Consider the following 27,064-nt stretch of genomic DNA (forward strand, 5'->3'; position numbering starts at 1 on the left):
TTGGGGACAAATTCCACGGACCAAACTCATTTGTTTAAAAAAACAATCCTGCAGTCCAAAGACAAAGTATTTAGTTCAAAGACCAATCCAACGGACCAAAGACTGCCCTTTTGAACCAGAAAACCGATCCTACATTTCAGTGACTACACGCTTGGTCAAAGGACAAATCCGATAGAGCAAAACCATTTGGGTTAAAAAATGACCCAACGGTCCAAAAATTAGTCCAAAGACCAAGCCTACCAACCAACCAATGTTCCTGCTTTCAAGAACTGATCGTTTGGTTTGGGGACAAATTCCACGGACCAAACTCATTTGTTTAAAAAAACAATCCTGCAGTCCAAAGACAAAGTATTTAGTTCAAAGACCAATCCAACGGACCAAAGACTGCCCTTTTGAACCAGAAAACCGATCCTACATTTCAGTGACGACTCGTTTGGTCTAAGGACAAATCCAATGGACCAAAACCATTTGAAAAAAAAAACAATCCAACGGTCTAAGGATTCAATGTTTGGTCCAGCAACCAACACTAAAGTCCAAAGACTGCCCGTTTGAAGCAAAAACTGATCCTACATTTCAATGACTAATCTTTTGGTCAAAGGACAAGTCCTAAGGAGCAAAACCATTAGGTTAAAAAATGAGCCACCAGTCCAAACATTAACTGTCGGGTCCAATGACAAATCCTGCAGGCCAACAACCGACCGTTTGAACGATAAAACCGAACAGGCCCCGCACGCTACCACGCTTTTTCAAGTGGTCTACACAGACATAGATCTAGGTTATGAGACTTTGACCAGTTCTTGGTTTTAGGGTTTAGGTTTTAGGCTTAGGACGCAGAGACCGAGACAACATTTCAAAGACTGACCATAGTGTCTGAAAAGTACTCCAATAGTCCAAAGACAGATTCTCTGGTCTCAAGACTGATCCTACAGTCCAGGGACCATTCAGACCTTCTGGTTCAAAGACCGACTCTTTCAAAAACACATTTTGAAGGTCATAAACAAGTTTTCTATGTCTTATTTTCTGTTATTATGGCTACTATATTGAGTAATAGGAGTGTAAAGGTAACTATAGGGGTGTTATTTCATGTCTAGAGGGCTCTAATTATGTTAACCATTGTATTTAAGAGGTCATAAACAGGTTTTATATGTCTTATGTGTCTTATTTTCTCTTATCATGTCTACTATATTAAGTGATATGAACGTAAAGGTGACTATAGGGGTGCTATTTCATGTCTAGAGGGTTCTAATACTGTTAAAAAACTTCTTTAGAAGGTCGTAAACAGGTTTTCTCTGTCTTATATGTCTTAATTTCTGTTATTGTGTCTACTATATTGGGTAATAAGAGTGTAACAATCACTATAGGGGTGTTATTTCATGTCTGGAGGGCTCTAATAATGTTAAAAAACACATTTAGAAGGTGGTAAACAGGTTTTCTCTGTCTTATTTTCTCTTATTATGTCTACTTTGTTGAGTAATAGACGTGTAACAATCACTATAGGGGTGTTATTTAATGTCTAGAGGGCTCTAATAATGTTAAAAAACATATTTAGAAGGTGGTAAACAGGTTTTCTCTGTCTTATTTTCTCTTATTATGTCTACTCTGTTGAGTAATAGACGTGTAACATGACTATAGGGGTGTTATTTCATGTCTAGAGGGCTCTAATTATGTTAACCATTGTATTTAAGAGGTCATAAACAGGTTTTATAAGTCTTATGTGTCTTATTTTCTCTTATCATGTCTACTATATTAAGTGATATGAACGTAAAGGTGACTATAGGGGTGCTATTTCATGTCTAGAGGGTTCTAATACTGTTAAAAAACTTCTTTAGAAGGTCGTAAACAGGTTTTCTCTGTCTTATATGTCTTAATTTCTGTTATTGTGTCTACTATATTGGGTAATAAGAGTGTAACAATCACTATAGGGGTGTTATTTCATGTCTGGAGGGCTCTAATAATGTTAAAAAACACATTTAGAAGGTGGTAAACAGGTTTTCTCTGTCTTATTTTCTCTTATTATGTTTACTCTGTTGAGTAATAGACGTGTAACATGACTATAGGGGTGTTATTTCATGTCTAGAGGTCTCTAATAATGTTAAAAAACATATGTAGAAGGTGGTAAACAGGTTTTCTCTGTCTTATTTTCTCTTATTATGTCTACTCTGTTGAGTAATAGACGTGTAACAATCACTATAGGGGTGTTATTTCATGTCTAGAGGGCTCTAATAATGTTAAAAAACATATTTAGAAGGTGGTAAACAGGTTTTCTCTGTCTTATTTTCTCTTATTATGTCTACTCTGTTGAGTAATAGACGTGTAACGGTGACTATAGGGGTGTTATTTCATTTCTGGGGGTCTCTAATAATGTTAAAAAACATATTTAGAAGGTGGTAAACAGGTTTTCTCTGTCTTATTTTCTCTTATTATGTCTACTCTGTTGAGTAATAGACGTGTAACAATCACTATAGGGGTGTTATTTCATGTCTAGAGGGCTCTAATAATGTTAAAAAACATATTTAGAAGGTGGTAAACAGGTTTTCTATGTCTTATTTTCTCTTATTATGTCTACTCTGATGAGTAATAGACGTGTAACATGACTATAGGGGTGTTATTTCATGTCTAGAGGGCTCTAATGATGTTAAAAAACATATTTAAAAGATGGTAAACAGGTTTTCTCTTAGTTTCTCTTATCATGTCTACTCTGTTGAGTAATAGACATGTAAAGGTGACTATAGGGGTGTTATTTCATGTGTAGAGGGCTCTAATCATTGGTGGTCGACAGGTTTTCTATTACTACAATTATTACTACAAAATGATGACTTCCTCTGGGTAAAATTGCTGCAGTGTTTGTACTACGTTTTGGGAAGAATTACTAACAAAAACTGTGTTTGAATTTGTGAGTCGACAAGATATTTGCAGTTTAATAAGTAATACCCCAAATGCAATAATAATAACTCGGCACCTTTATCTAGATCCTCACCATTTGCAAGTTGGTTGTGGAGTTTTCACTACTTCTGCAAACTCGCCCACAAAAAAAAAACAAGACACTAATACGTGTTGTCACTGTACTGCTGTACTTGGCAGAGGTATCCAGCACTGTGTACTTCTGTGTACTTCTCTTCCAGGTGAAGATGAGACCAGGACACGGTCCAAGTCCTGACCTATCTTTCTGGCCGTCCCTGACTGTTCTCTCTCGTACACGAGTGTGAAGTAGGCGGCGGGCCAACGAGGTTGCCGTTTGCGGTTCGAAGCCGCGCCACCTGCCACCGCGCGACGAGCGCTTGTTTTCTGGAAGAAAACGTGCAAGGAAATTAGCAAGGAGGCCTGGCGAGGACGCCGGGTCGGTGGTGAATTCCCAGCAGCACACGTGGAGCTTGGAAGCGCTCGGCCGGAGGACTTGACCTTGCGTCGCCGTCTTTATTGATCCTCAGAGGGTTTCAAGTGTTCTTTCCTACAGATTCTTTCCTGGACTTCCTGAAAAGTAGCAGCCTGTGATTGGGAATTTATACTGTAGGATGTGAAAAACGACGTTCCCATACAACTCAGGTATTCTCTCACTCGGGGTATTCTTCACCCCGGCTCATTAAACGTATGCAAGTAAGTATTGTTGACTGTACTACATGTCCACTAGGATGGCTACACAGTGAAAGTAAAAGTATGTGTTATTATTATATATATAATAAAATAAAATTTATAATTTTATCTTTTTTATATAATTTATAATATTATATATTTATTTATTTATTTATATTTTATATTTTATTTATTATATATTTATTTATATATTTATATTTTATTTATTATATATTTATTTATATATTTTATATATAATTATATATTATTATGCTGTAGTTTATTATATTATTATTCATTATATGTTTGAATATATTAAATATATTATTTAAAATGTATTAGTTTAAATTATTGTTTTTATTATTATTATTATTATATTCATACATTATTTATATATATATATATATTATATGTCTTATATTATATTATCATATATATTATTATTATATGTATTATTATATTATTATATATATTTATTATTAATTTATTACATGTTTATATTTTATTGCAAATTGTGTATTTATTATATGTATAATAAATTAATATATCATTTTTAATGTTATCCTTTTTATATAATTTATTTATTATGCTGTAGTTGCTATTTATTATATTATTATTCATTATATTTGTTTAAATATATTAAATATATTATAAAAAATGTATGAGTTTAAATCATTGTATTTATTATTATTATATTTATATATTATATTATATTATTATATGTATTATTATTATATATATTTATTATTAATTTATTACATGTTTATATTTTATTGCAAATTGTGTATTTATTATATATATAATAAAATAATGTATCATTTTAAATTGTATCCTTTTTATATAATTCATTTATTATGCTGTAGTTGCTATTTATTATATTATTATTCATTATATTAGTTTAAATATATTATTAAAAATGTATTAGTTTAAATTATTGTACGTATTATATTATTACATTACATTACATGATATTATTATATTATATATATTTATTATTAATTTATTACATGTTTATATTTTATCGCAAATTGTGTATTTATTATATTTACAGTATTTTTTCTTTCATGTGTTTATGTTTGCTGATTGAATATGTTAAGTGCAACAATAGCGTGTCATCAGTGTCACCTTATGTCACCAAACCCTCATAAAGTCATCACTGGCCGCTACCCACAATGCAGCAGGGCGGGAAATTACAAGGTGGCCTGGTCTCCAAAGCGGGCCGAGGCCGCAGGCGGCTTGGTTTGGGCGAGCCCTCGCTTCCTGTTGTCGCAGGAGCAGATGTTTTAACGAGACGGGCGACCGTTAGATTGTTTTCCGAGGCGGGCGATGTTGCCACTTTGAGCGGAACAACGACGGATAATAGTAAACACATTCCGATCTTCCCGTATAGGAACCTCGGGGGAATTTTAACAAGGTGACCAGCTAGCTAAGGAATGCCACCAGGTGGCTGCTAGCATGAACGTACTCCGTGGTCTTCAAAGAAGGAACCTCAAGATTCTTTGGGTTCATGTGGTTTTGGTCCTGAGAGGGTCTCAAACCTCAAACCTTTGCTCCTGAAGTCACCACTTCCCCGACGAAAGGAGCGTTCTAAATTGGGAAAGGTGTCGGGGGTTTGTTACCCTGTTTTGCCGCTAGAACCGGTTCCACTCTTTGGGGGGAGACTTTCTGCAGGATTATGGATTGGGTCTGTGGGATTTTAGTGTCCACTTGTGAGGACCAAGCCCCTTTAAGGACCTTCCGCAAACCCTGGACCAGAGTATTACCCAATATAGTAGACATTAGAAGAGAAAATAAGACATAGAAAATCTGATTACAACTTCTTAAATATGGTTTTTAACATTATTAGAGCCCTCTAGACATGAAATAACACCCCTATAGTCATCTCTGCACTCCTATTACCCAATATAGGGGACATAATAGGAGAAAATAAGACATATAAGACATAGAAAACCTGTTTACAACTTCTTAAATATGTTTTTTTAACATTATTAGAGCCCTCTAGACATGAAATAGCACCCCTATAGTCATCTCTGCATTCCTATTACCTATTATAGGGGACATAATAGGAGAAAATAAGACATATAAGACATAGAAAACCTGTTTACAACTTCTTAAATATGTTTTTTTTAACATTATTAGAGCCCTCTAGACATGAAATAACACCCCTATAGTCATCTCTGCATTCCTATTACCCTTTATAGGAGACATAATAGGAGAAAATAAGACATATAAGACATAGAAAACCTGTTTGCAACTTCTTAAATATGTTTTTTTAACATTATTAGAGCCCTCTAGACATGAAATAGCACCCCTATAGTCATCTCTGCACTCCTATTACCAAATATAGTCGACATAATCAGAGAAAATAAGACATATAAGACATAGAAAACCTGTTTACAACTTCTTAAATATGGGGGTTAACGTCATTAGAGACCTCTAGACATGAAATAACACCCCTACAGTCACCTTTAGACACCTATTACCCAATATAGTAGACATAATAAGAGAAAATAAGACACATGTGACATAGAAAGCTTTTTTCCGACCTTCTAAATACACTTTTAAAACATAATTAGAGCCCTCTAGACATGAAATAACACCCCTATAGTCACCTTTACACTCCTATTACCCAATATAGTAGACATAATAAGAGAAAATAAGACATAGAAAACCTGTTTACAACTTCTTAGATATGTTTTTTTTACATAATTAGAGCTCTCTAGACTTGAAATAACAACCACAACCAAAAAAAGGGGCCATGTAGCTGACACCCCCCCAAAGATGGTCTCATTCCACAGCACGAGCGGTTGTGCCGCCCCAGGCAGTGGGCGGACGACCGGTTGTTATATGGGACGTTGACCAGTCCCTTGCTTGCAGTTGCTTGGCAACAACAACCACAACAACAACACCGACGTCCACCCCCGGGGACGTAAATAGGGAGCCTGATGGGAAGAGTCCAGTTGCCTCAATCTGACCCCAAAAAGTAGCTTACACAGGGACCCGGTCCGTGTGCCAGGTAGCGAAGGTGTGATAGGTCCAAATGCCGGGCGGGGGCGGGGAGCGGGGGCGGACCACAACAGTTTGTATGAGAAATGTACGACAAAGCAAGTTGGAAGCCAACGCTGGTGTCAATCCCGAGTGGCGTTCAGGTGTGGAAATAAAAAGGTAAACACCAGCGTGATGGGAAGGAGCTGTCCTCCGATTTACCTCTGCGGGAACACAACATGGACTACAAAGGGGGGGGGCAGCTGCGGGTAAATACGGGTTTTAACATTATTAGAGCTCTCTAGACATGAAATAACACCCCTATAGTTACCTTTACACTCATATTACCCAATATAGTAGATATAATAAGAGAAAATAAGACATAGAAAACCTGTTTATGACCTTCTAAATACGGTTTTTAACATTATTAGAGCCCTCTAAATATGAAATAACACCCCTATAGTTACCTTTACACTCATATTACCCAATATAGTAGATATAATAAGAGAAAATAAGACATAGAAAACCTGTTTACAACCTTCTAAATACGGTTTTTAACATTATTAGAGCCCTCTAAATATGAAATAACACCCCTATAGTTACCTTTACACTCATATTACCCAATATAGTAGATATAATAAGAGAAAATAAGACATAGAAAACCTGTTTACAACTTCTTAAATATGGGTTTCAACATCATTAGAGCCCTCTAGACATGAAATAACACCCCTACAGTCACCTTTAGACACCTATTACCCAATATAGTAGACATAATAAGAGAAAATAAGACACATGTGACATAGAAAGCCTGTTTCCGACCTTCTAAATACACGTTTTAACATAATTAGATATATTTTATAAAAACAAAAATGAATACTTTTTCTCATCACATGAAGTCTGTATTTTCAAAGTAAAATTTTTTTTATTTTTGTTTTGTAAAATTGCAGTATTTTCATTTTTCTTGTAGAAGTATATGCTTTTTTCCTGTAAAAACTGCAGTATTTTTTTTAATAAAAAAAAATCATTTGTCTTGTACAAGCAAATCATTTTTTCTCACAAAATTGCAGTATTTAAAAAAATAATACAATTATTACTTTTTTCTGATAAAATTGTTTTTTTAACAATAGTACAATAAAACTTTTTTTCTCGTATTCTCATATTTTTTCTAGTATTTTTTATAGTAGTTTTTTTTGTAAAACTACAGTTTTTCCTGTAAAAATGCAGTATATATATATATATATTTTTTTATTACTTGTTTTGATTTATTCTATTTATCTTGATTTATTTTGTAAAAGTATGACTTTTTATTTGTAGTACTTTGTGAAAAAAAGAAAAGTGTGAAAGAATGAATTCCTGGTGGGAATATTCCTCCGCCCAATTATCCATCAAGCCAAAGGAGTGTCGGAAGTGAAAGTGCAACAACCCCAAAAAGGAACGTCGAGGAGGACATCTCAGGTATGGCGAGGGAAGGCCAAGTAAACCTGGAAGGACCCGCCCATCACGCCGCCCGAGTGCCGCTTATCCACCCGGAGCGGGGGTTAATTCCTCTGACCCGGGCCAAACTTATGATGCATTAGCCTGCTGACAGGAGCTCTCACGCCGTCTTTCTGACATGTCAGGGAAAGCGGCAAGAATGCCAGGCATCCCAACGTGGTGGTCCGCCTGACTGACGTCTCCATATAAGGTTACGCTCCGCAACAATGTAAGAAAACGCGACTGATGCTAAATGCTAATAAAAATCAAATATTCACCAAACTAAATTTTTTGTCATTTTACCACATTAATAATGTGTAATATTCATTCATTTTATGGGAATAATGTCATAATTACAAAAATAGCAGAACCCAAAACCCAATATCGTAGACATAAGAGAAAATAAGACATAAAAAAACTGTTTAAAAATGCTTTTTAACATTATAAGAGACCCCTGGACATGAAATAACACCCCTATAGTCACCTTTACACTCCTATTACCCAATATAGTAGACATATTAAGAGAAAATATGACATAGAAAACCTGTTTACAACCTTCTAAATACGGGTTTTAACATTATTAGAGCCCTCTAGATATGAAATAACACCCCTATAGTTACCTTTACACTCATATTACCCAATATAGTAGACATAATAAGAGAAAATATGACATAGAAAACCTGTTTACAACCTTCTAAATACGGTTTTTAACATTATTAGAGCCCTCTAGACATGAAATAACACCCCTATAGTTACCTTTACACTCATATTACCCAATATAGTACATATAATAAGAGAAAATAAGACATACAAAACCTGTTTACAACCTTCTAAATACGGTTTTTAACATTATTAGAGCCCTCTAGATATGAAATAACACCCCTACAGTCACCTTTACACTCCCATTACCCAATATAGTAGACATAATAAGAGAAAATAAGACATAGAAAATCTGTTTACAACCTCCTAAATACGGTTTTTAACATTATTAGAGCTCTCTAGACATGAAATAACACCCCTATAGTTACCTTTACACTCCCATTACCCAATATAGTAGACATAAGAGAAAATAAGACATAAAAAACTGTTTAAATATGCTTTTTAACATTATAAGAGACCCCTGGACATGAAATAACACCCCTATAGTCACCTTTACACTACTATTACCCAATATAGTATACATAATAAGAAAAAATATGACATAGAAACCCTGTTTACAACCTTCTAAATACGGTTTTTAACATTATTAGAGCCCTCTGGACATGAAATAACACCCCTATAGTTACCTTTACACTCATATTACCCAATATAGTAGACATAATAAGAGAAAATATGACATAGAAAACCTGTTTACAACCTTCTAAATACGTTTTTTAACATTATTAGAGTCCTCTAGATATGAAATAACACCCCTATAGTCACCTTGACACTCATATTACTCAATATAGTAGACATAATAAGAGAAAATAAGACATAGAAAACCTGTTTACAACCTTCTAAATATGGTTTTTAACATTATTAGAGCCCTCTAGACATGAAATAACACCCCTATAGTCACATTTACACTCATATTACCCAATATAGTAGACATAATAAGAGAAAATAAGACATAGAAAACCTGTTTACAACTTTCTAAATATGGTTTTTAACATTATTAGAGCCCTGTAGATATGAAATAACACCCCTATAGTCACCTTTACACTCCAATTACCCAATATAGTAGACATAATAGGGTGAAAAAAAGACACATAAGACATAGAGAACCTTCTAAATAGAGTTTTTAACATGAGTAGAACCCTCTAAATATGACATAACAGGCCTATTAGCCGATATAGTTAACATAAGATGGTAAAATAAGACATAAGACATAAGAGATAAGAATGTGTTTCTCCATCGACTTTCCAACATTCCAAGCGAGGCCAACAATCATCAAGCCAAGAAAGTCCCGAGCAAACATCATGTGACCTCAGCTGATAGCCCGAGCGCCCCCGGCGAGGGAAACAAGCCAACGCGGGTCGTTAATGAGTCGTTAAAATTCTTCCACTTTCGGCCTCCACGTGTGCGGTGACAGCGGGGTCAAGTGGCGCCGACCCCCCCCCCCCGCGCAAACACAAAAGATGGCCGCCCCAGTAGCGTTGACACAAAGCAGAGCGCCTCCACTCAGCGACCGTCGTCGTAAATTTCTTTCGAATCCGTTTATGATCCGCCAAGTAGGACCCCCGGGGACGGGGGACGGGGGGACGGGGATTGGGGGGGTCTAAGCGGCAGCTCAAAAGTGTCACAGGAAAGAAAACACGGACGGCCCTGGTTAAGGTACGCTTTTAAAAACCGACACATCACAGGACCCCAGCAGGCCCCCGCCGCCCCGCCCCGCCCCGCCCCACTCATAAACAGGAAGTTGCTAACCCTGGTCTTCCCTTATGTCGCCATTGAATGTTGACGTTCGCCTTCCCAAACCTCATATGCTCACTTTAGAGTAGACTTGACATCAGGGGTGTCCAAAGTGTGGCCTGGGGGCCGTTTGTGGTACGTGACTGCTTTTTTACTGGCCCGCAGAACATTCTGAAAACATAATAACATTAATTAATTGTCATACCGATAAATATTAATAGCACAGATAGCCGATCATTTTAGAGTGTAGATTATTACATTATTATTATTATTAGAGCCCTCTAGACATGACATAACACCCCTATAGTCACCTTTACGTGACATAATAACAGGAAATAAGACATAGAAATGTTTACAACCTTCAGATACAGATTTTAACATTATCAGAGCCCTCTAGACATAATATAACACCCCTAAAGTCAATATACTACAAAAATAAAGTCAAAATATTACAGGAATATTGTCAAAATATTATGGGAATAAAGTAAAAAATATTACAAAAATATTGTGAAAATATTACGAGAATATAGTCAGAATAATATGTGAATGAAATCAAAATATTTAGGTAAATATCATATGAGAATAAAGTTAAATATTACAGAAATAATGCCAAAATATTATAGCACACGTCCCAGCACACGTTAGCGCTCATGGAATGTTTGGCGTTCCAGCGGAAGCCAACAGGGAGACACGCCGACGTTCACCTGACAGGAAAGTGTCCATCAGTAGCCGCCGGACGCTCCTAATCACAACCACACTACGTCTGAGGAGGAGAGGGAGGGGGAGAGGGAGGGGCGCGGCCTCGTCGGTCCACATGTGCGCCGCAGCGGCGGGCGGCGAGCGATGGCGTGCGCTATTTACTCAGGTGGAAGAACACGGCCCGGCGTGTGGTGATAAAACAAAGAGGATTCCCAAGAATGCGATCCATATGCTGCCGGGGTGGATCAGCGCCGGCTCAACTCCCGGATTGGATGTCAGTGGCGTTTTACCCCCGAACCGATTCCCGCATCATCGCCGGGTTGGTCGGACACCATCGGGATTAGCTTCCGGGTCCTCACGATGCTTTATTCCCATTTTTCCCGCTAAAACACAAATTTTTACCCAAAATATTTCAACTTTTTTCTTAGAAAATTGCTACTTTTTTGTCAATGGAGTAAAAATTATTTTCTTTTAATATTTTGCCATAAAATGTTGACTTTTTTCTCAATAAAGTGAAAATTATTTTCTCTTGATATTTTGACTTTATTCTCCTAAAATTGTGACATTTTTCTCCCTAGAGTCCAATTTTTTTGTGTTAATATTTTGACTTTATACTTGTAAAAAAATAATTATTGGTAGAATATGATGTTCTTTCTCAAAATATTTGGACTTTATTGTCATAAAATGGCTACTTTTTTGTCAATGGAGTAAAATTTATTTTCTCTTGATATTTTGACTTTATTCTCATAAAATTGGGACATTTTTCTCCCTAGAGTCCCACTTTTTTGTGTTAATATTTTGACTTAATACTTGTAAAAAAAAAAAATTTCTTGCTAGAATATGACGTTCTTTCTCAAAATATTTTGACTTTATTCTCATAAAATGGCTACTTTTTTGTCAATAAAGTAAAAATTATTTTCTCTTGATATTTTGACTTTATTTTCATAAATTGTGACATTTTTCTCCCTAGAGTTCAACTTTTTTGTCTTAATATTTTGACTTTATTCTCGTAAAAACTGTTTTTTTAATGTAAAAATATTACTTAAATATTCTGACTTCATTCTCATAAAATTGTGAAAATTTTCTCCCTAGAGTCCAACTTTTTTGTGTTAATATTTTGACTTTATACTTGTAAAAAAAAATTGTTTTTCTTGCTAGAATATGATGTTCTTTCTCAAAATATTTGGACTTTACTCTCATAAAATGGCTACTTTTTTGTCAAAGGAGTAAAAATTATTTTCTCTTGATATTTTGACTTTATTTTCATAAATTGTGACATTTTCCTCCCCAGAGTCCAACTTTTTTGTCTTAATATTTTGACTTTATTCTCGTAAAAACTGTTTTTTTAATGTAAAAATATTACTTAAATATTCTGACTTCATTCTCATAAAATTGTGACTTTATTTTCACTAGAGCACAACTTTTTTCCCCCTAATATTTTGACTTTATTCTTGTAAAAATGTATTTTTTTCTTATTTTTGCTTTGTTTGTTTCTTATGTTAATTTTTTTTAATCTGGATATTTTGTTTTATTACTCTTAAAATTTTTTTTATTACATTTGATGTTTTTTTTAGATTTCATGTGAAATGATGTTATTGAAATGTGCTGCGGGGCCAATAAAAAAAATCCACGCGCCACAAATGACCCCCAGTCTGCACATTGGACACCCCTGGTTTAACAAGGCGTGAGTCAACCAGTCTTTTCAGGGAAGAAGACGTTTCCCAAGTGAAATGTGGCGTCCAGACGTTGCGAAGGCCATGCGAGCCCTAAAAGACTTATCTGGGCGACGTTTCCCAGCAGGAAGTCCTGGGCTGCATCACCTGAGCCAGACGACCGGCATTTGGACTTGGACTTGGACGTGTGTGGAGCGCTGACAAGTCCAGTCAAAGTGTCGGAAAATAGGAAAAAATACTAAACACAATCCATCTTGTCCGAGGTGTTTCTCATTTCTCATCCATTTTCCTCCCCGGAAAGAATGGGAATAGGAATCATCTGTTCCGGGGAGCACTGTGCTGTTTTTAAAAACCTATATTACAAAAAACACAGATCAAAGATCCTCTATATAACAGGAGCACTGTGCTGTTTTTAAGAACCTACTACAGAAAAACACTGGTCAAAGATCCTCCATATGACAGGAGCACTGTACTGTTTTTGAGAACCTATTGCAAAAACCAAACATCGGTCAAAGATCCTCCACATGACAGGAGCACTGTGCTGTTTTTAAGAACCTGCTACAAAAAAACACCGGTCAAAGATCCTCCATATGACAGGAACACTGTTCTGTTTTTAAGAACCTATATTACAAAAAACACCGGTCAAAGATCCTCTATATGACAGGAGCACTGTGCTGTTTTTAAGAATCTATATTACAAAAAACACAGGTCAAAGATCCTCCACATGACAGGAGCACTGTGCTGTTTTTAAGAACCTACATTACAAAAAACACCAGTCAAAGATTCTCTATGTGACAGGAGCACTGTGCAGTTTTTAAGAACCTATAATACAAAAAAACACAGGTCAAAGATCCTCCATATGACAGGAGCACTGTGCTGTTTTTAAGAACATACTACAAAAAAACACCAGTCAAAGATCCTCCATATGACAGGAGCACTGTGCTGTTTTTAAGAACCTATAATACAAAAAACACCAGTCAAAGATCCTCTATGTGACAGGAGCACTGTGCTGTTTTTAAGAACATACTACAAAAAAAACACACCAGTCAAAGATCCTCCATATGACAGGAGCAATGTGCTGTTTTTAAGAACCTATAATACAAAAAAAAACACTGGTCAAAGATCCTCTATAAGACAGGAGCACTGTGCTGTTTTTAAGAAGATACTACAAAAAAAAACACCAGTCAAAGATCCTCCATACAACAGGAGCATCTTCTGTTTTTAATGGCTTTCTCCGGAGATGCCCATCAAAGATCCTTTATATGACAAGAGAAATATGCTGTTTTTAAGAACCTGTACAAAAATGCCAGTCCAAGATCCTCCATGTGTGAGGATTGGTCTGCTGACAATCAAAGATCCTATAAACAACAGGAGCACTCGTCTTTTTAAAAAGATGTACTGCACAAACAACAGTCAAAGATGCTATATATGACAGATGCACGCTGCTCTTTTGAAGAACCTGCTATGAAAATGTCAGTCAAAGATCCTCAAGAGTAGATGAGATGATTGCTCTGCTGTTTTTAAGGGTGTCTGTCAAAGATCCTCTATTTGACAAGAGTCATCAAAAAAACCAACAATCAAAGATCCTATGTTTTTTTGACAACCGACGTTAGTAAAATACCAACACACAAAAACAAATACAGCTTCTTCTTAGCCCCGCCCCCTTTGTGAGGTCACAGGTCACATGATGGCTCTGTCCCCTGGAAAGAGCATCCAGCCTGGTCCTGCTGCTGGCAGATCAAACTTGCCATTGTTGTTTTTACTGCCCGTGGTCGGCACAAAGGAGGCGGGCCGACACACACACACACACATGAACACACACACACGCATGAACACACACACACACACACACACACACAGGGTGTGTGTAATGCAATAGCGCTGGGAATTCCTGTTTAATTTCAACGCTATACTTGATCTGCGGGCCGCATGAGTGAGCAGCTTATTATCCATCGTGACAGGAGCTTATCAATACTCCACGGCCGGGCGTCCCAAAGACAAACACCCCCTTTATGCACCGCGTCCCCTCCGGGCATGAGACGCGCAGCGCCGGCCCACCCGCCAAATTCCTCAACTCGGGGGGGGGGGGGGGCCGCCGGACGGAAAATCACCTAAACGGCCGCAGCAAATGGACATATCATGACAGAAGTATCGGCATGCACTCATCCCTCTTGCTACGTCTTCTTCTTCCGTGGCATCTACTGGACACGATTGGGACCACAAGCCACATTGTCCTTATCAGGGCTTTATCAGCAAAAACAGCAAATGGCTCACATTTTTCCAAAGGAGGATCTTGGACTAGGTTCTTAAAACTAGCAGAGGGCTCCTGTCATATTCTGGAGAGGATCTTGGACTGGTGTTTTTGCAGACGGTCCTCAAAAACAGCAGAACGCTCTGGCCATCGAGTGGATCTTGGACTCGCGTTTTGTGTCAGGTTCTTAAAACTAGCAGAGAGCTCCAGTCATATTCTGGAGAGGATCTTGGACTGGTGTTTTTGCAGACGGTCCTCAAAAACAGCAGAGCATAGGTTCTTAAAAACAGCAGAGCGCTCCGGTCATAGAGTGGATCTTGGACTCACCTTTTGTGACAGGTTCTTAAAACTAGCAGAGGGCTCCTGTCATATACAGTAGAGGATCTTGGACTGGCATTTCTGCAGACAGTCCTCAAAAACAGCAGAGCGCTCCGGTCATAGAGTGGCTCTTGGACTCGCCTTTTGTGACAGGTTCTTAAAACTAGCAGAGGGCTCCTGTCATATACAGTAGAGGATCTTGGACTGGCATTTCTGCAGACAGTCCTCAAAAACAGCAGAGCGCTCCGTTCATAGAGTGGATCTTGGACTCGCCTTTTGTGACAGGTTCTTAAAACTAGCAGAGGGCTCCTGTCATATACAGTAGAGGATCTTGGACTGGCATTTCTGCAGACAGTCCTCAAAAACAGCAGAGCGCTCCGGTCATAGAGTGGATCTTGGACTCGCGTTTTGTGACAGGTTCCTAAAACTGGCAGAGAGCTCCTGTCATATTCTGGAGAGGATCTTGGACTCGCATTTTTGCAGAGGGTCCTCACAAACAGCAGAGAATAGGTTCTTAAAAACAGCAGAGCGCTCCTGTCATCTCATGGATCTTGGACTCACGTTTTGTGATAGTTTCTTAAAACTGGCAGAGGGCTTCTGTTGTATTCTGGAGAGGATCTTGGACTGGCATTTTTGCAGACGGTCCTCAAAAACAGCAGAGCATAGGTTCTTAAAAACAGCAGAGTGCTCCTGTCATCTAGTGGTTCTTGGACTCACGTTTTGTGACAGGTTCTTAAAACTAGCAGAGAGCTCCTGTCATATTCTGGAGAGGATCTTGGACTGGCGGTTTTGCAGACCATCCTCAAAAACAGCAGAGCATAGGTTCTTAAAAGCATCAGAGCACTGGATCTTGGACTCGTCTTTTGTGACATGTTCTTAAAACTAGCAGATTGGAGGATCTTGGAGTGACATTTTTGCAGATGGTCCTTTTTTGCACAACATTCTTAAAAACAGCAAGTCTTCCTGTCATATGGATTTTTTGATGGTCTTTGTTTTGCCTGCATACTTCTAAAAACAGCAGATTGCTCCTGTTATATAGAGGATCTTGGACTTTTTCTTATGGGTTCTGGAAATATGGGATCCTGAAAAACAGCAGAGCACTCCAGCCATATAGAGGATCTTTGACTGGAATTTTTTTGCTGCAGAAGCTTAAAAGCAGCGTCTCTATGAAGGATCTTTGACCTTTTGTGGTTGCAGTAGATCTTTACAACCAGGGGAGCATGCGTCATGTCCTGTATAGAGGATCTTTGACTAGCATAACATATTGCTTGTTTTAATGTATGACTTGATTTATGACTATTAGCCTTTAATTTTTTTTTTTTTAAAGAGCGACAGGAGAAGTCCGGCTTTCCTGGTTCTTATCTTTCTAAAGGTGTGCCCCCCCCACCCCCACCCCCCAGAATAATGTAGTGAACAATGACTGTAGCATCTAACGCAGCCTGACAAGTTCCTAACGTCCTGCGGGCAAATAAACATCCCAGTGGGTGGCGGCAACACACCTTCACTTTCAAACAATGGACCCCCCCTCCCCCACCGCCCCTTGCCACCCCCACCCCCAAGGCGCCTTGTGCAGGTGCAACCTGGATTTGATTCAAGCAAAAAAACAAAACAAAACAAAACCGTAACTTCTTAGCCGGCGCTAATAAAAGCTGCCCAGGTGCGCCTTTTGTTTGTGTGTGACTTTGTCAGGCCAGGGGGGGGGCGGAGTCAAGCTCAGATCAGATACACATGGAAGACTCAGCAGCAGATCTCATTTAGTTCTCGCTCGACGAACCCCGGGAGGAGGGTGCTAGGACAAAGGGAACCTACTACAAAAAACACCAGTCAAAGATCCTCCATATGACAGGAGCACTGTACTGTTTTTAAGAACCCACTACAAAAAAAAACACCGGTCAAAGATCGTCAATATGACAGGAGCACTGTGCTGTTTTAAAGAACCTACTACAAAAAACACCAGTCAAAGATCTTCAATATGACAGGAGCACTGTGCTGTTTTAAGAACCTACATTACAAAAAAAAAACACCTGTCAAAGATCCTCTATATGACAGGAGCACTGTACTGTTTTTAAGAACCTACATTACAAAAAAAAACACCTCTCAAAGATCCTCTATATGATAGGAGCACTGTGCTGTTTTTAAGAACCTACTACAAAAAAACACCAGTCAAAGATCTTCAATATGACAGGAGCACTGTGCTGTTTTTAAGAACCTACATTACAAAAAAAAAACACCTGTCAAAGATCCTCTTTATGACATGAGCACTGTACTGTTTTTAAGAACCTACATTACAACAAAACACCTGTCAAAGATCCTCTATATGACAGGAGCACTGTGCTGTTTTTAAGAACCTACTACAAAAAAACACCAGTCAAAGATCCTCCATATAACAGGAGCATCTTCTGTTTTTAATGGCTTTCTGCAGAGATGCCCATCAAAGATCCTTTATATGACAAGAGAAATTTTTATTTTTATATGTCCAAGATCCTCCATGTGTGAGGATTGGTCTGGTGACAATCAAAGATCCTATAAATAACAGGAGCACTCGTCTTTTTAAAAAGATGTACTGCACAAACAACAGTCAAAGATGCTATATATGACAGATGCACGCTGCTCTTTGTAAGAACCTGCTATGAAAATGTCAAAGTCAAAGATCTTCAAGAGTAGATGAGATGATTGCTCTGCTGTTTTTAAGGGTGTCTGTCAAAGATCCTCTATCTGACAAGAGTAATCTAAAAAAAACAACAATCAAAGATCCTATGTTATGACAGGAGTGCTGTTTTTGACGGCCTGCAAAAATACCAACACACAAAAACAAAAATCATCTTCTTAGCCCCGCCCCCTTTGTGACGCCCCCAAGGTCACATGATCGCCCTGTCCCCTGGAAAGAGCACCCAGCCTGGTCCTGCCATTGTTGTTTTTACTGCCCATGGTCGGCACAGTGGAGGCGGGCCAACACACACATGGGGGTGGGGGGGGGCGGGGGTTTACATCTGCCATCAATCTTACGTAACGCCGCTCGGGGGAAGGGGGGGGCAGGTGAACTGACAGGTGTAATTTCAAGCGGACATGAAAGGCGGCCACACAAAAGGAAGATGAATGACAATGAATATGTCCGCCCGTCAGGCCCGAAGCCCGCCATTGTGCCGCAAAGTCGCCTCTTCCCCGCGTCCTTTATGGCGCTAAATGGAGGCTTCTCCGTGTCCCGCCTGTCATTCAGCGTGATGGAACACCCCCCCCCCCCCCGTGACGGATGGGCCGCGGCGTGATACTCGAGACGCTCGCAGTTTATAACAAAAGACGGGCCGTTTATAGTAGCGGAGCGTTTGTTTGGCTCCGGAGAATGGAACGCCGGCCGGTTTTCGCCGCGTGAAAAATGGTGGAAAAAGTGAACACCACATGTGGGGACTGCTACGCATGGAATGTGTTAGCGGGGTTAGCGGCTGTGCGGGTTTGCAGAGATAAGCCCTCGGTCAAGTGCTTCCATAAGGCCCGCGGGAACGCGTTTCCTGGTGCGAGCGACACCGCCGCGCCGCGGAAACAACGGAAACGAGAGACAAAGGCAACATGCTGGACAACATCTGTCCCGCGTTTGTCCGTCTTCTCTCCTTCGTGACGTAGCAGGAGAGTAGCGCTCCAAGACAAGACCAGTACAAGGAATGTCACACGGCAAGGAACACCGGTTCTCATCCATGGAGGTCTGGAGGGGAACGTTATGAATAGGGCTGTCAAATCAAATTAACTAGTTTTCCACCTAATTAATCACGATTAAACACCATCTGCAGCTATGGGGCTGGTGACTAAAAATGATTAACTAGTTGGTATTAATAATCATGACGATCAGTCATGATTAATTAGTCCTCATTAATAATCCTGATTATTATCCATGCTAATTAATCATGATCATCACAATTTCGTCACCTATAATTATTAATAAGGATGATTATTAATCATGATTAATTAGTCGCCATTAATAACCATGATAATTAATCATGATTCATTTTGCCTTGTTAATAATCATGATTAACCATGCTAATTAATCATGATCATCGCAATTTTGTCACAATTATAATAAGCATTTTAATCATGATTAATTAGTTGCTATTAATGATCATTATGATTAATCATGATTAATTTGTCCTCATTAATAATCATGATTAACCATGCTAATTAATCAGTGATCATCGCAATTTTGTCACCTATTTTTAATAAGCATGATTATTAATTGTGATTAATTAGTCATTGATAATCATGATCATCAACCATGCTAATTCATTGTGATCGTTGCAATTTTGTCACCTGTTATGTATAAGCATGATTATTAATCATGATTAATTAGTCGCTGTTGATTAACATAATGATTAATCATGATTAATTCATCCTCATTAATAATCATAATTAATTAATTAATTAATCAGTGATCATCGCAATTTTGTCACCTATGCGGAATGGTGCTTGGTAATGATGAATTAATCATAATTAATCACCATTTGTGACTATGTGTTCCAATTTTTCTTACAGTTTTTAATGAAGGAAAAGATCCATCCATCCATTTTCCATGCCACTTGTCCTCACTAAGGTCGCAAGGTATGCTGGATTCAAGTTAGTGCAGCCCTGCCAACATGTACACATTTATAGTACTCGACACACAATCAGACTCCTGAATACGATTGTCAACCACCGGGTTAGTGAGTGATAAGAATATCTACGTATTCTTTGTCTTTCTGTTCATGCAGACCACACATACAGGCATAATTAAAACAGGATTTGGATTTTCCGAGTGTCCACGAATGCATCTCACGGCCGTCTTGAGGTGAGGAGGACTACTACAGACCTGATACACGTATGGTGTTGGAATCGTACTGAATAAAGTCATGACGGAGTGGGGGCACCAGACTGTGCTTCTGTAGTACGAGTGAGGTTAGAAAATAGTGGGGGGGGGGGGTATTGCATTTTTGTTCCCTTAGCCCCCCCCCCAAAAGGAACCCAACCACAACCCGAGGTCCTACTGTCAAAAGCATGAAGCCCAGCCCTCAGTGAGGAACCGTTGGTCCGTCAGACTGCATTCATGTAACCTTCACTTTGAAAAGATAGAAAATGTGGTCCAAAGTGAAAACAAACATCTGCAGGTCTTCAGCAAAGGAAGCTCTCGGAGACGCCAGCCAGCAAGGCATGATGGGAAAGATCATGTCAGCAGAACGTTGCAACGTGATATGTTGCTTGTTTTCATACGTGCACACTTCTCCGCTCCGGGGAGGAGATGCTCGAAAAAGCCCAGAGGTGTCGTTGAAAGGAAAAAGCTCCCGGCTGGATACCCCCGTCCACCCGGCCCCCACCCCCCCCCCCCCCCCCCAGCTATGAACGGGTCCTTTTTACACGGGCGTGTTGACACTGGGAGCATCCAATGGGGAGCACTCCTGGTCCTGCTACTTCTGTGATCTCGTCATTGCAAATCCCGCGGGGGCCAGTAAACGGGGGTCACTTACAGTCAAAGTCCTTCTTCCGAGTCCGAGTCCGGGAGAAACGAACGCAGGTAGATTCCCGAGCCCAGGGCCCCCTCAGACCTCATATCGCACGCAAAGGTCCCCAAAATGAGCGTGTTGTTCCTGGCCGGGTACCACATGTCACCCCCCCCCCCTTCCTAACGTTCTGGGTCTCCTCCAGTTGGACGCGTTGTCCACATCCGGACCCAAACCGCCACAACCGCTTCCTTTGACTGCGAGGAAACACCGGCTTCCACCGCGAGGTGACGGGACCTGGCCCTCGCCGGCCGCCATCAATAACAGCGACTTGGAATTGGCTCCATGGCGTTTATGATCAGTGGATGCTTTGAGGCGGGACGTCCTGCCAAGACTTGGCTAATTAGCAGCGAGGAACAACCTTGTGTCAACGCCACCTTTCACCTCAGACGCAAAGAACCCTGGGAGTTCATCAGCATTTCTTCCAGGGGGATTTTTCACCTTTGCTCTGTTTGCTTTTTCAATCAGCATCAAACATGCAAAATATGGAAGTAGCTCCTAGCTGCTGGTCACCTGTACGCAGATCAGCTCCTTTTGTGGGGGTACTGTCACGGTCCAGGGGTGCACGAGTGCTGCCAGCAATAAGGAGCTGTTATTCATTTTTGAGAAAAATGAATTCCGAAGGTAATGTCGATATTCTGGAGATTTGCTCCATTGGTGGTGCAAGGGTCACCGTCAAGGGGTGCACGAGTGCTGCCAGCACTGAGGAGCTGCGGTCCATTTATGAGAAAGGTGAATTCCAACAAGTAATGTGAGCTTCTCAAAAGCTGCTCCTTTTGTGGGGTAGTGTCACGGTTCAGGGGTGCACGAGTGCTGCCACCACTGCGGTTCATTTATGAGAAAGGATTCAATTCCAACAAGTAATGTGACCTTCTGAAAAACTGCTCCTTTTGTGGGGGTATTGTCACGGTTCAGGGGTGCACGAGTGCTGCCCGCACTAAGAAGCTGCGGTTCATTTGTGAGAAAGGTGAATTCCAACAATTAATGTGAACTTTTCAAAAACTGCTCCTTTTGTGGGGTAGTGTCACGGTTCAGGGGTGCACGAGTGCTGCCAGCACTGCAGTGCTGCGGTCCATTTACGAGAAAAGTGAATTCCAACAAGTAATGTGACCTTCTGAAAAGCTGCTCCTTTTGTTGGGGTAGTGTCACGGTTCAGGGTGCATGAGTGCTGCCAGCACAAAGAAGCTGCGGTTCATTTATGAGAAAAGTGAATTCCAACAAGTAATGTGACCTTCTGAAAAGCGGCTCCTTTTGTTGGGGTAGTGTCACGGTTCAGGGTGCATGAGTGCTGCCAGCACAAAGGAGCTGTGGTTAATGTATGACAAAGGTGAGTTCCAACAAGTAATGTGACTTCCTGAAAAGCTGCTCCTTTTATGGGTATAGTGTCACGGTCCAGAGGTGCACGAGTGCTGCCAGCACTAAGGAGCTGCGGTTCATTTGTGAGAAAAGTGAATTCCAACAAGTAATGTGACCTTCTGAAAAGCTGCTCCTTTTGTAGGGGTAGTGTCACGGTTCAGGGTGCATGAGTGCTGCCAGCACAAAGGAGCTGTGGTTAATGTATGACAAAGGTGAGTTCCAACAAGTAATGTGACTTTCTGAAAAGCTGCTCCTTTTGTGGGGGTAGTGTCACAGTTCAGGGTGCATGAGTGCTGCCAGCACTAAGGAGCTGCGGTTCATTTATGAGAAAGGCAAATTCCAACAAGTAATGTGACCTTCTGAAAAGCTGCTCCTATTGTTGGAGTAGTGTCACAGTTCAGGGTGCATGAGTGCAGCCAGCACTAAGGCGCTGCGGTTCATTTGTGAGAAAGGTGAATTCCAACAAGCAATGTGACTTTCTGAAAAGCTGCTCCTTTTGTGTTGTAGTGTCACGGTCCAGGGGTGCACGAGTGCTGCCAGCCCTAAGGAGCTGCTATTCATTTTTGAATGAGATGAATTCCTATGGTAATGTTGATATTCTGAAGATTTGCTACGGTCCAGGGGTGCACGAGTGCACCCGGAACTCTTTTTTTTGGGGAACGATGAAATCCAACATGTAGTGTGACATGTCAGTTTTCCAAGAAGAAAAAGAGTAGAATTCCAAGACAATTCCAAGTCCAGATGCTCACACGACATATTCCCACTAAGGACACAATCTACATATATTATATATGATATTCATATTGGGCATATTTCCACTGTACACTACACAGCTACACTGCTACTACACAAGCCGCACACAGACTACTCTAAAGACGTTGTGGTCTGTCATGCTAGGATGCTAGCGGAACATCCCAGCACTAAACAATGCAAGCTGGAATGTGCAAAGAATACTGGGAATGGGGGTGTTTGGTAACATCTAATTGGGAGAGGGGCAGCCCAGCTGGCCTGAGAGTGTGGGGGGGTCGGGTGGGGAGGGGGGGGGGGCGACGGCAGGCATTTCCACTTGACTTGACACAGCACGGATAATGTTCCCATGGCTAATGGAATGGGCCCAATACTTGAGGGGAATCCCGTTACGTAGCCATAATGTACTCACTGTCATTTTCCCAGCGCGGTTGGCTTCCTCGCGCTCGCCCAGCGCCTTCAGGAAGTTATCTTTCACTTGGCTTCCTGTGTTCCACGCCGTCCTGGGGGGGGGGGGGGGGGGGGGGGAGGCCACACTTTATCAAAAGGTTCTTCCTGAACATCATTTATTCATATCATATAATTTAGAACATTTATCTTTAAAAAAAAAAATCAAAAAAATTTAATTAAATGTAATTAAATTAATTAAATGTAATATTCTAAAAAAAATGTAAAATTAATAAAATAAAATATATTGCATATAATAACCATAGATGCAATGTCTTTCTTACATTTGATTAAATGAAAAAGTTGTTTTTAATAAAATGAACAATAAATAATAATAAGAAAACATATTATCATAAATGACATTCTTAAATCTATTTAAATAAAAAAAATTAAATGTTTTCTTCAAATAACATAGTAATTAGAATAAAACTTATAAAATTAAATATATTATGTTTACGTCAATAATTTTTTTTCACTTCTTTACATTACAAAAATCTTAAATTTTATTAAAAAAAATATTTTTTAAAAACATTAAATGAAAAAAAACAATTGTAATAATAATAAAAATATTTTATAATATATTTATTACAAACAATAACACTTCAAATAACATAAAAAAGTAATTAGAATAAAACTTATAAAATTAAATATATTATGTTTACCTCAATAAATATTTTTCAGTTTTTCACATTGTAAAAATCTTAAATTTTATTTTAAAATATTTTTTAAAAACATTAAATGAAAAACAATAATTGTAATAATAATAAAAATATTTTATAATATATTTATTAAAAACAATAACACTTCAAATAACATAAAACTTAAAATTAAATCTATTATGTTTACTTCAATAAATATTTTTAAAAAATCTTGAATTTTATTGAAAAAATATTTTTTTAAAACATTAAATGGAAAAATCAATTGTAATAATAATAAAAATATTTTATAATATATTTATAGAAACAATAACACTTTAAAAAATGAATGAAAAATAAAATAGTAACAATAACAATTATATTAAAATGAAATAAATTGTATGTCATATCTTCAGTCTTACATTTCATTAAATAAAACAAATTGTCTTTAAATAATTGCAAAAAAATAGTCATAATAATAATAAAAATGCAAGAAAAAAATATCTGACATAAATGAGGATAAATGAAGGGTTGAAATGCAGTTTCTTTCCAACAAGACCACATTTTGTGCACGGTCCGTTTTTTTATACAAGCAATGTTGACCATATCCAATATTTCAAGTGATGCGTGCGATACTGAGGCAGCCTTTTACGCCGGGAGCTGGCCCGTTTCCACGGAAACGCGAGGCCTGGCAGCCCGCTAATGGATCCGCACCTGAGAAAACAGCAGCACCAATATTTGAACAGTTAACACGGCCGTACCAGGGCGGGAAAGACGTCTGGCGTCGCTCCAGCATGGAGTGTGAAAAGCCGGCCGAGGGGAGCCGCAGCGACTTCGCCGGCGGAAGGCCGTAAACAGCTCGTTGCTCGCCTCACGCTTTGCGGTCGTGACGACCTCAACGCTGCTCGTCTCGATTTCACGTCACGGTCATGTTGCCTTTTTCTTTGAATTCATTTAATTTTAATTTTTATTATTTTTTATGAATTGTTTATTAATTTTTTAAGTTTTTTAGAATTTTTTAAAATTAATTTTAATTAAATTTTATTAATTTTTTATAAATTTTATTTTATTTTGTAATGTTATTGCAAAATTGCTGTAATTTCTAAGAATTTTTTTAATCATGAAAATTTAAAAAATGCTTAATTGCCTTAAATCTAAAATTCTTACTTTTTATCATGGAATTAACATTTTTTTTTTTTTTTAAATCATAAAATTTCAGCATTTTCTTAGGAATTTTTTTGTAGTATTACAAAACATGTATCCCCAATGGCAACTGTCTGGCTGTGGCAACTCTAATTAATTTTGATTAATTTTTGTTAGTTTGTATTAATTTTTCATTTTATTTTATTTATAACTTTATTGCAAAATTGCTGTAATTTCTTAGATTTTTTTTAAATCATGACAATAAAAAAATTGCTTTATTGTCTTAAATCTAAAATTCTTACATTTTATCATGAAATTAACATTTTGCCTTTTTTAAATAAAATTTCAGCATTTTCTTTTTGTGGTATTACAAAACATGTATCCCCAATAGCAACTCTAATTAAACTAAATTAATTTTTATTAATTTTTATTATTTAAAAAAAATGTATTTCTTTAAATTGTATTTTATTTATAATTTTATTGCAAAATTGCTGTAATTTCTTAGAATTTATTTTTTTTATCATAAAAATAAATTTAAAAAAATTGCTTTACTGTCTTAAATTCTTACTTTTTGTGATGGAATTAGCATTTTTTTTTAAATTTTAAATAAAATTTCAGCATTTTCCTAGGATTTATATTAAAACTATTACTTTTTATTGTGGAATATTTTTTTTTATTGTAAAACACCAATAATTTCTCATTTTTTTCATGGAATTAAGAAATTTTGTAAACCAGCAGCATTCTCTTATATTTAAAATTTACAACAGCCGTTTTTTCTAGTGGCATTAAAAGTTTTTTCATGGTAAAATTGCAGTATATTTTTTTATAAAATACATATTTTTCTTTAAAAAAAATATACATTATATTTATATAATATTTTTAGGGCTGCCAAAAATAACGCGTTAACGGTGGTAACTAATTTATTAAATTATTTAATATTCATTATTATGAATTAAATTATTTATTGATTTAATTATGAATGTATTAAATTTATGAAATTAGTTTTGTGTAATTAAGACATGAGCACTAAACCTTTATTTCCAACTTCATGTCGTGTTTTGTTTGGTTGCTTTATTGGGAGAAGTCAGCCGACAGCAGATGTTATGGTATGAAATATGAGGTCCGGTGTTGAGAGATGACCGTAAAAAAGGTCATAAATAGAGTTTGAAAATGGGGGGGTAGCGGCTGGGGGGGGGGGGTCACTATAATGAGGTTATGAAACTCTTGCCTTCCGTCCAACAAGGACGCATGCCAGTCCACCACACACCACAAACCTTTCTTAGAACTTGGAGATTTCTACCAAAACTTTGCCTGCCCCCCTCTGTCCCCGTCCCCACCACCATGGCCCCCCCCCTCCCAATGAGAGAGCGCTAGCTTGGTAAAAGTGCAGCAGCAGCACATAGTTGGAGGCTGCAGGCGCACTCCGTCTTTATGCCGCTGCTGGGTCACGCGGTAGTGGTGGGAAGGGGGGGTGGTTGAGGGGGGGGCCCCAAAGTAAACACAGGTGTTGAGGAGGCAAGTGACTCGTGGGAGGTGGGGGGTTTAGGGGGGGGGTACCCCTTCCAGTAGCTGAAGCAAAACACACTCGGACTAAGTCATGGATGGTGAACACAACTTGACCAAAACACTTTTTTTGGGGGGGTCGGGGCTGGGGGGCAGGGGCGGTTGGGGGTATCAAGGCTCATTTAGACGACATAACGAGCCGGCTGTTATTATTAGAGGCTAATGACTAGCTAATTAGCCCGCTGTGATCCCGTCAATGCAGATGGGCCGTGAAATTATTACAAGAGTCGGAGGAAGGGAAGTCAACCAACGCTCGCCATCTGGATCGTTAAAAAAAAAAAAAAAAAAGAGAGGTAG

The 27,064-nt window shown here is 38.5% G+C and overlaps 1 protein-coding gene across 1 annotated transcript in view; it reads right to left on the reverse strand.

Moving 5' to 3' along the window:
* Nucleotides 1–27,064, reverse strand: part of cfap299 (cilia and flagella associated protein 299) — a 55,141-nt gene that overhangs the window by 17,986 nt on the left and 10,091 nt on the right. Inside the window, exon 3 of the mRNA XM_078789287.1 lies at nt 23,392–23,482. Coding sequence (XP_078645413.1) covers nt 23,392–23,482 — 91 coding nt within the window. The remainder of the gene's footprint in view (nt 1–23,391; nt 23,483–27,064) is intronic.

Source organism: Doryrhamphus excisus, linkage group LG3, assembly GCF_037039965.1.
Source record: "Doryrhamphus excisus strain RoL-2023G ecotype Guam linkage group LG3, RoL_Dexc_Guam_v1.1, whole genome shotgun sequence".
In the NCBI taxonomy this organism is placed as follows: Eukaryota; Metazoa; Chordata; class Actinopteri; order Syngnathiformes; family Syngnathidae; genus Doryrhamphus; species Doryrhamphus excisus.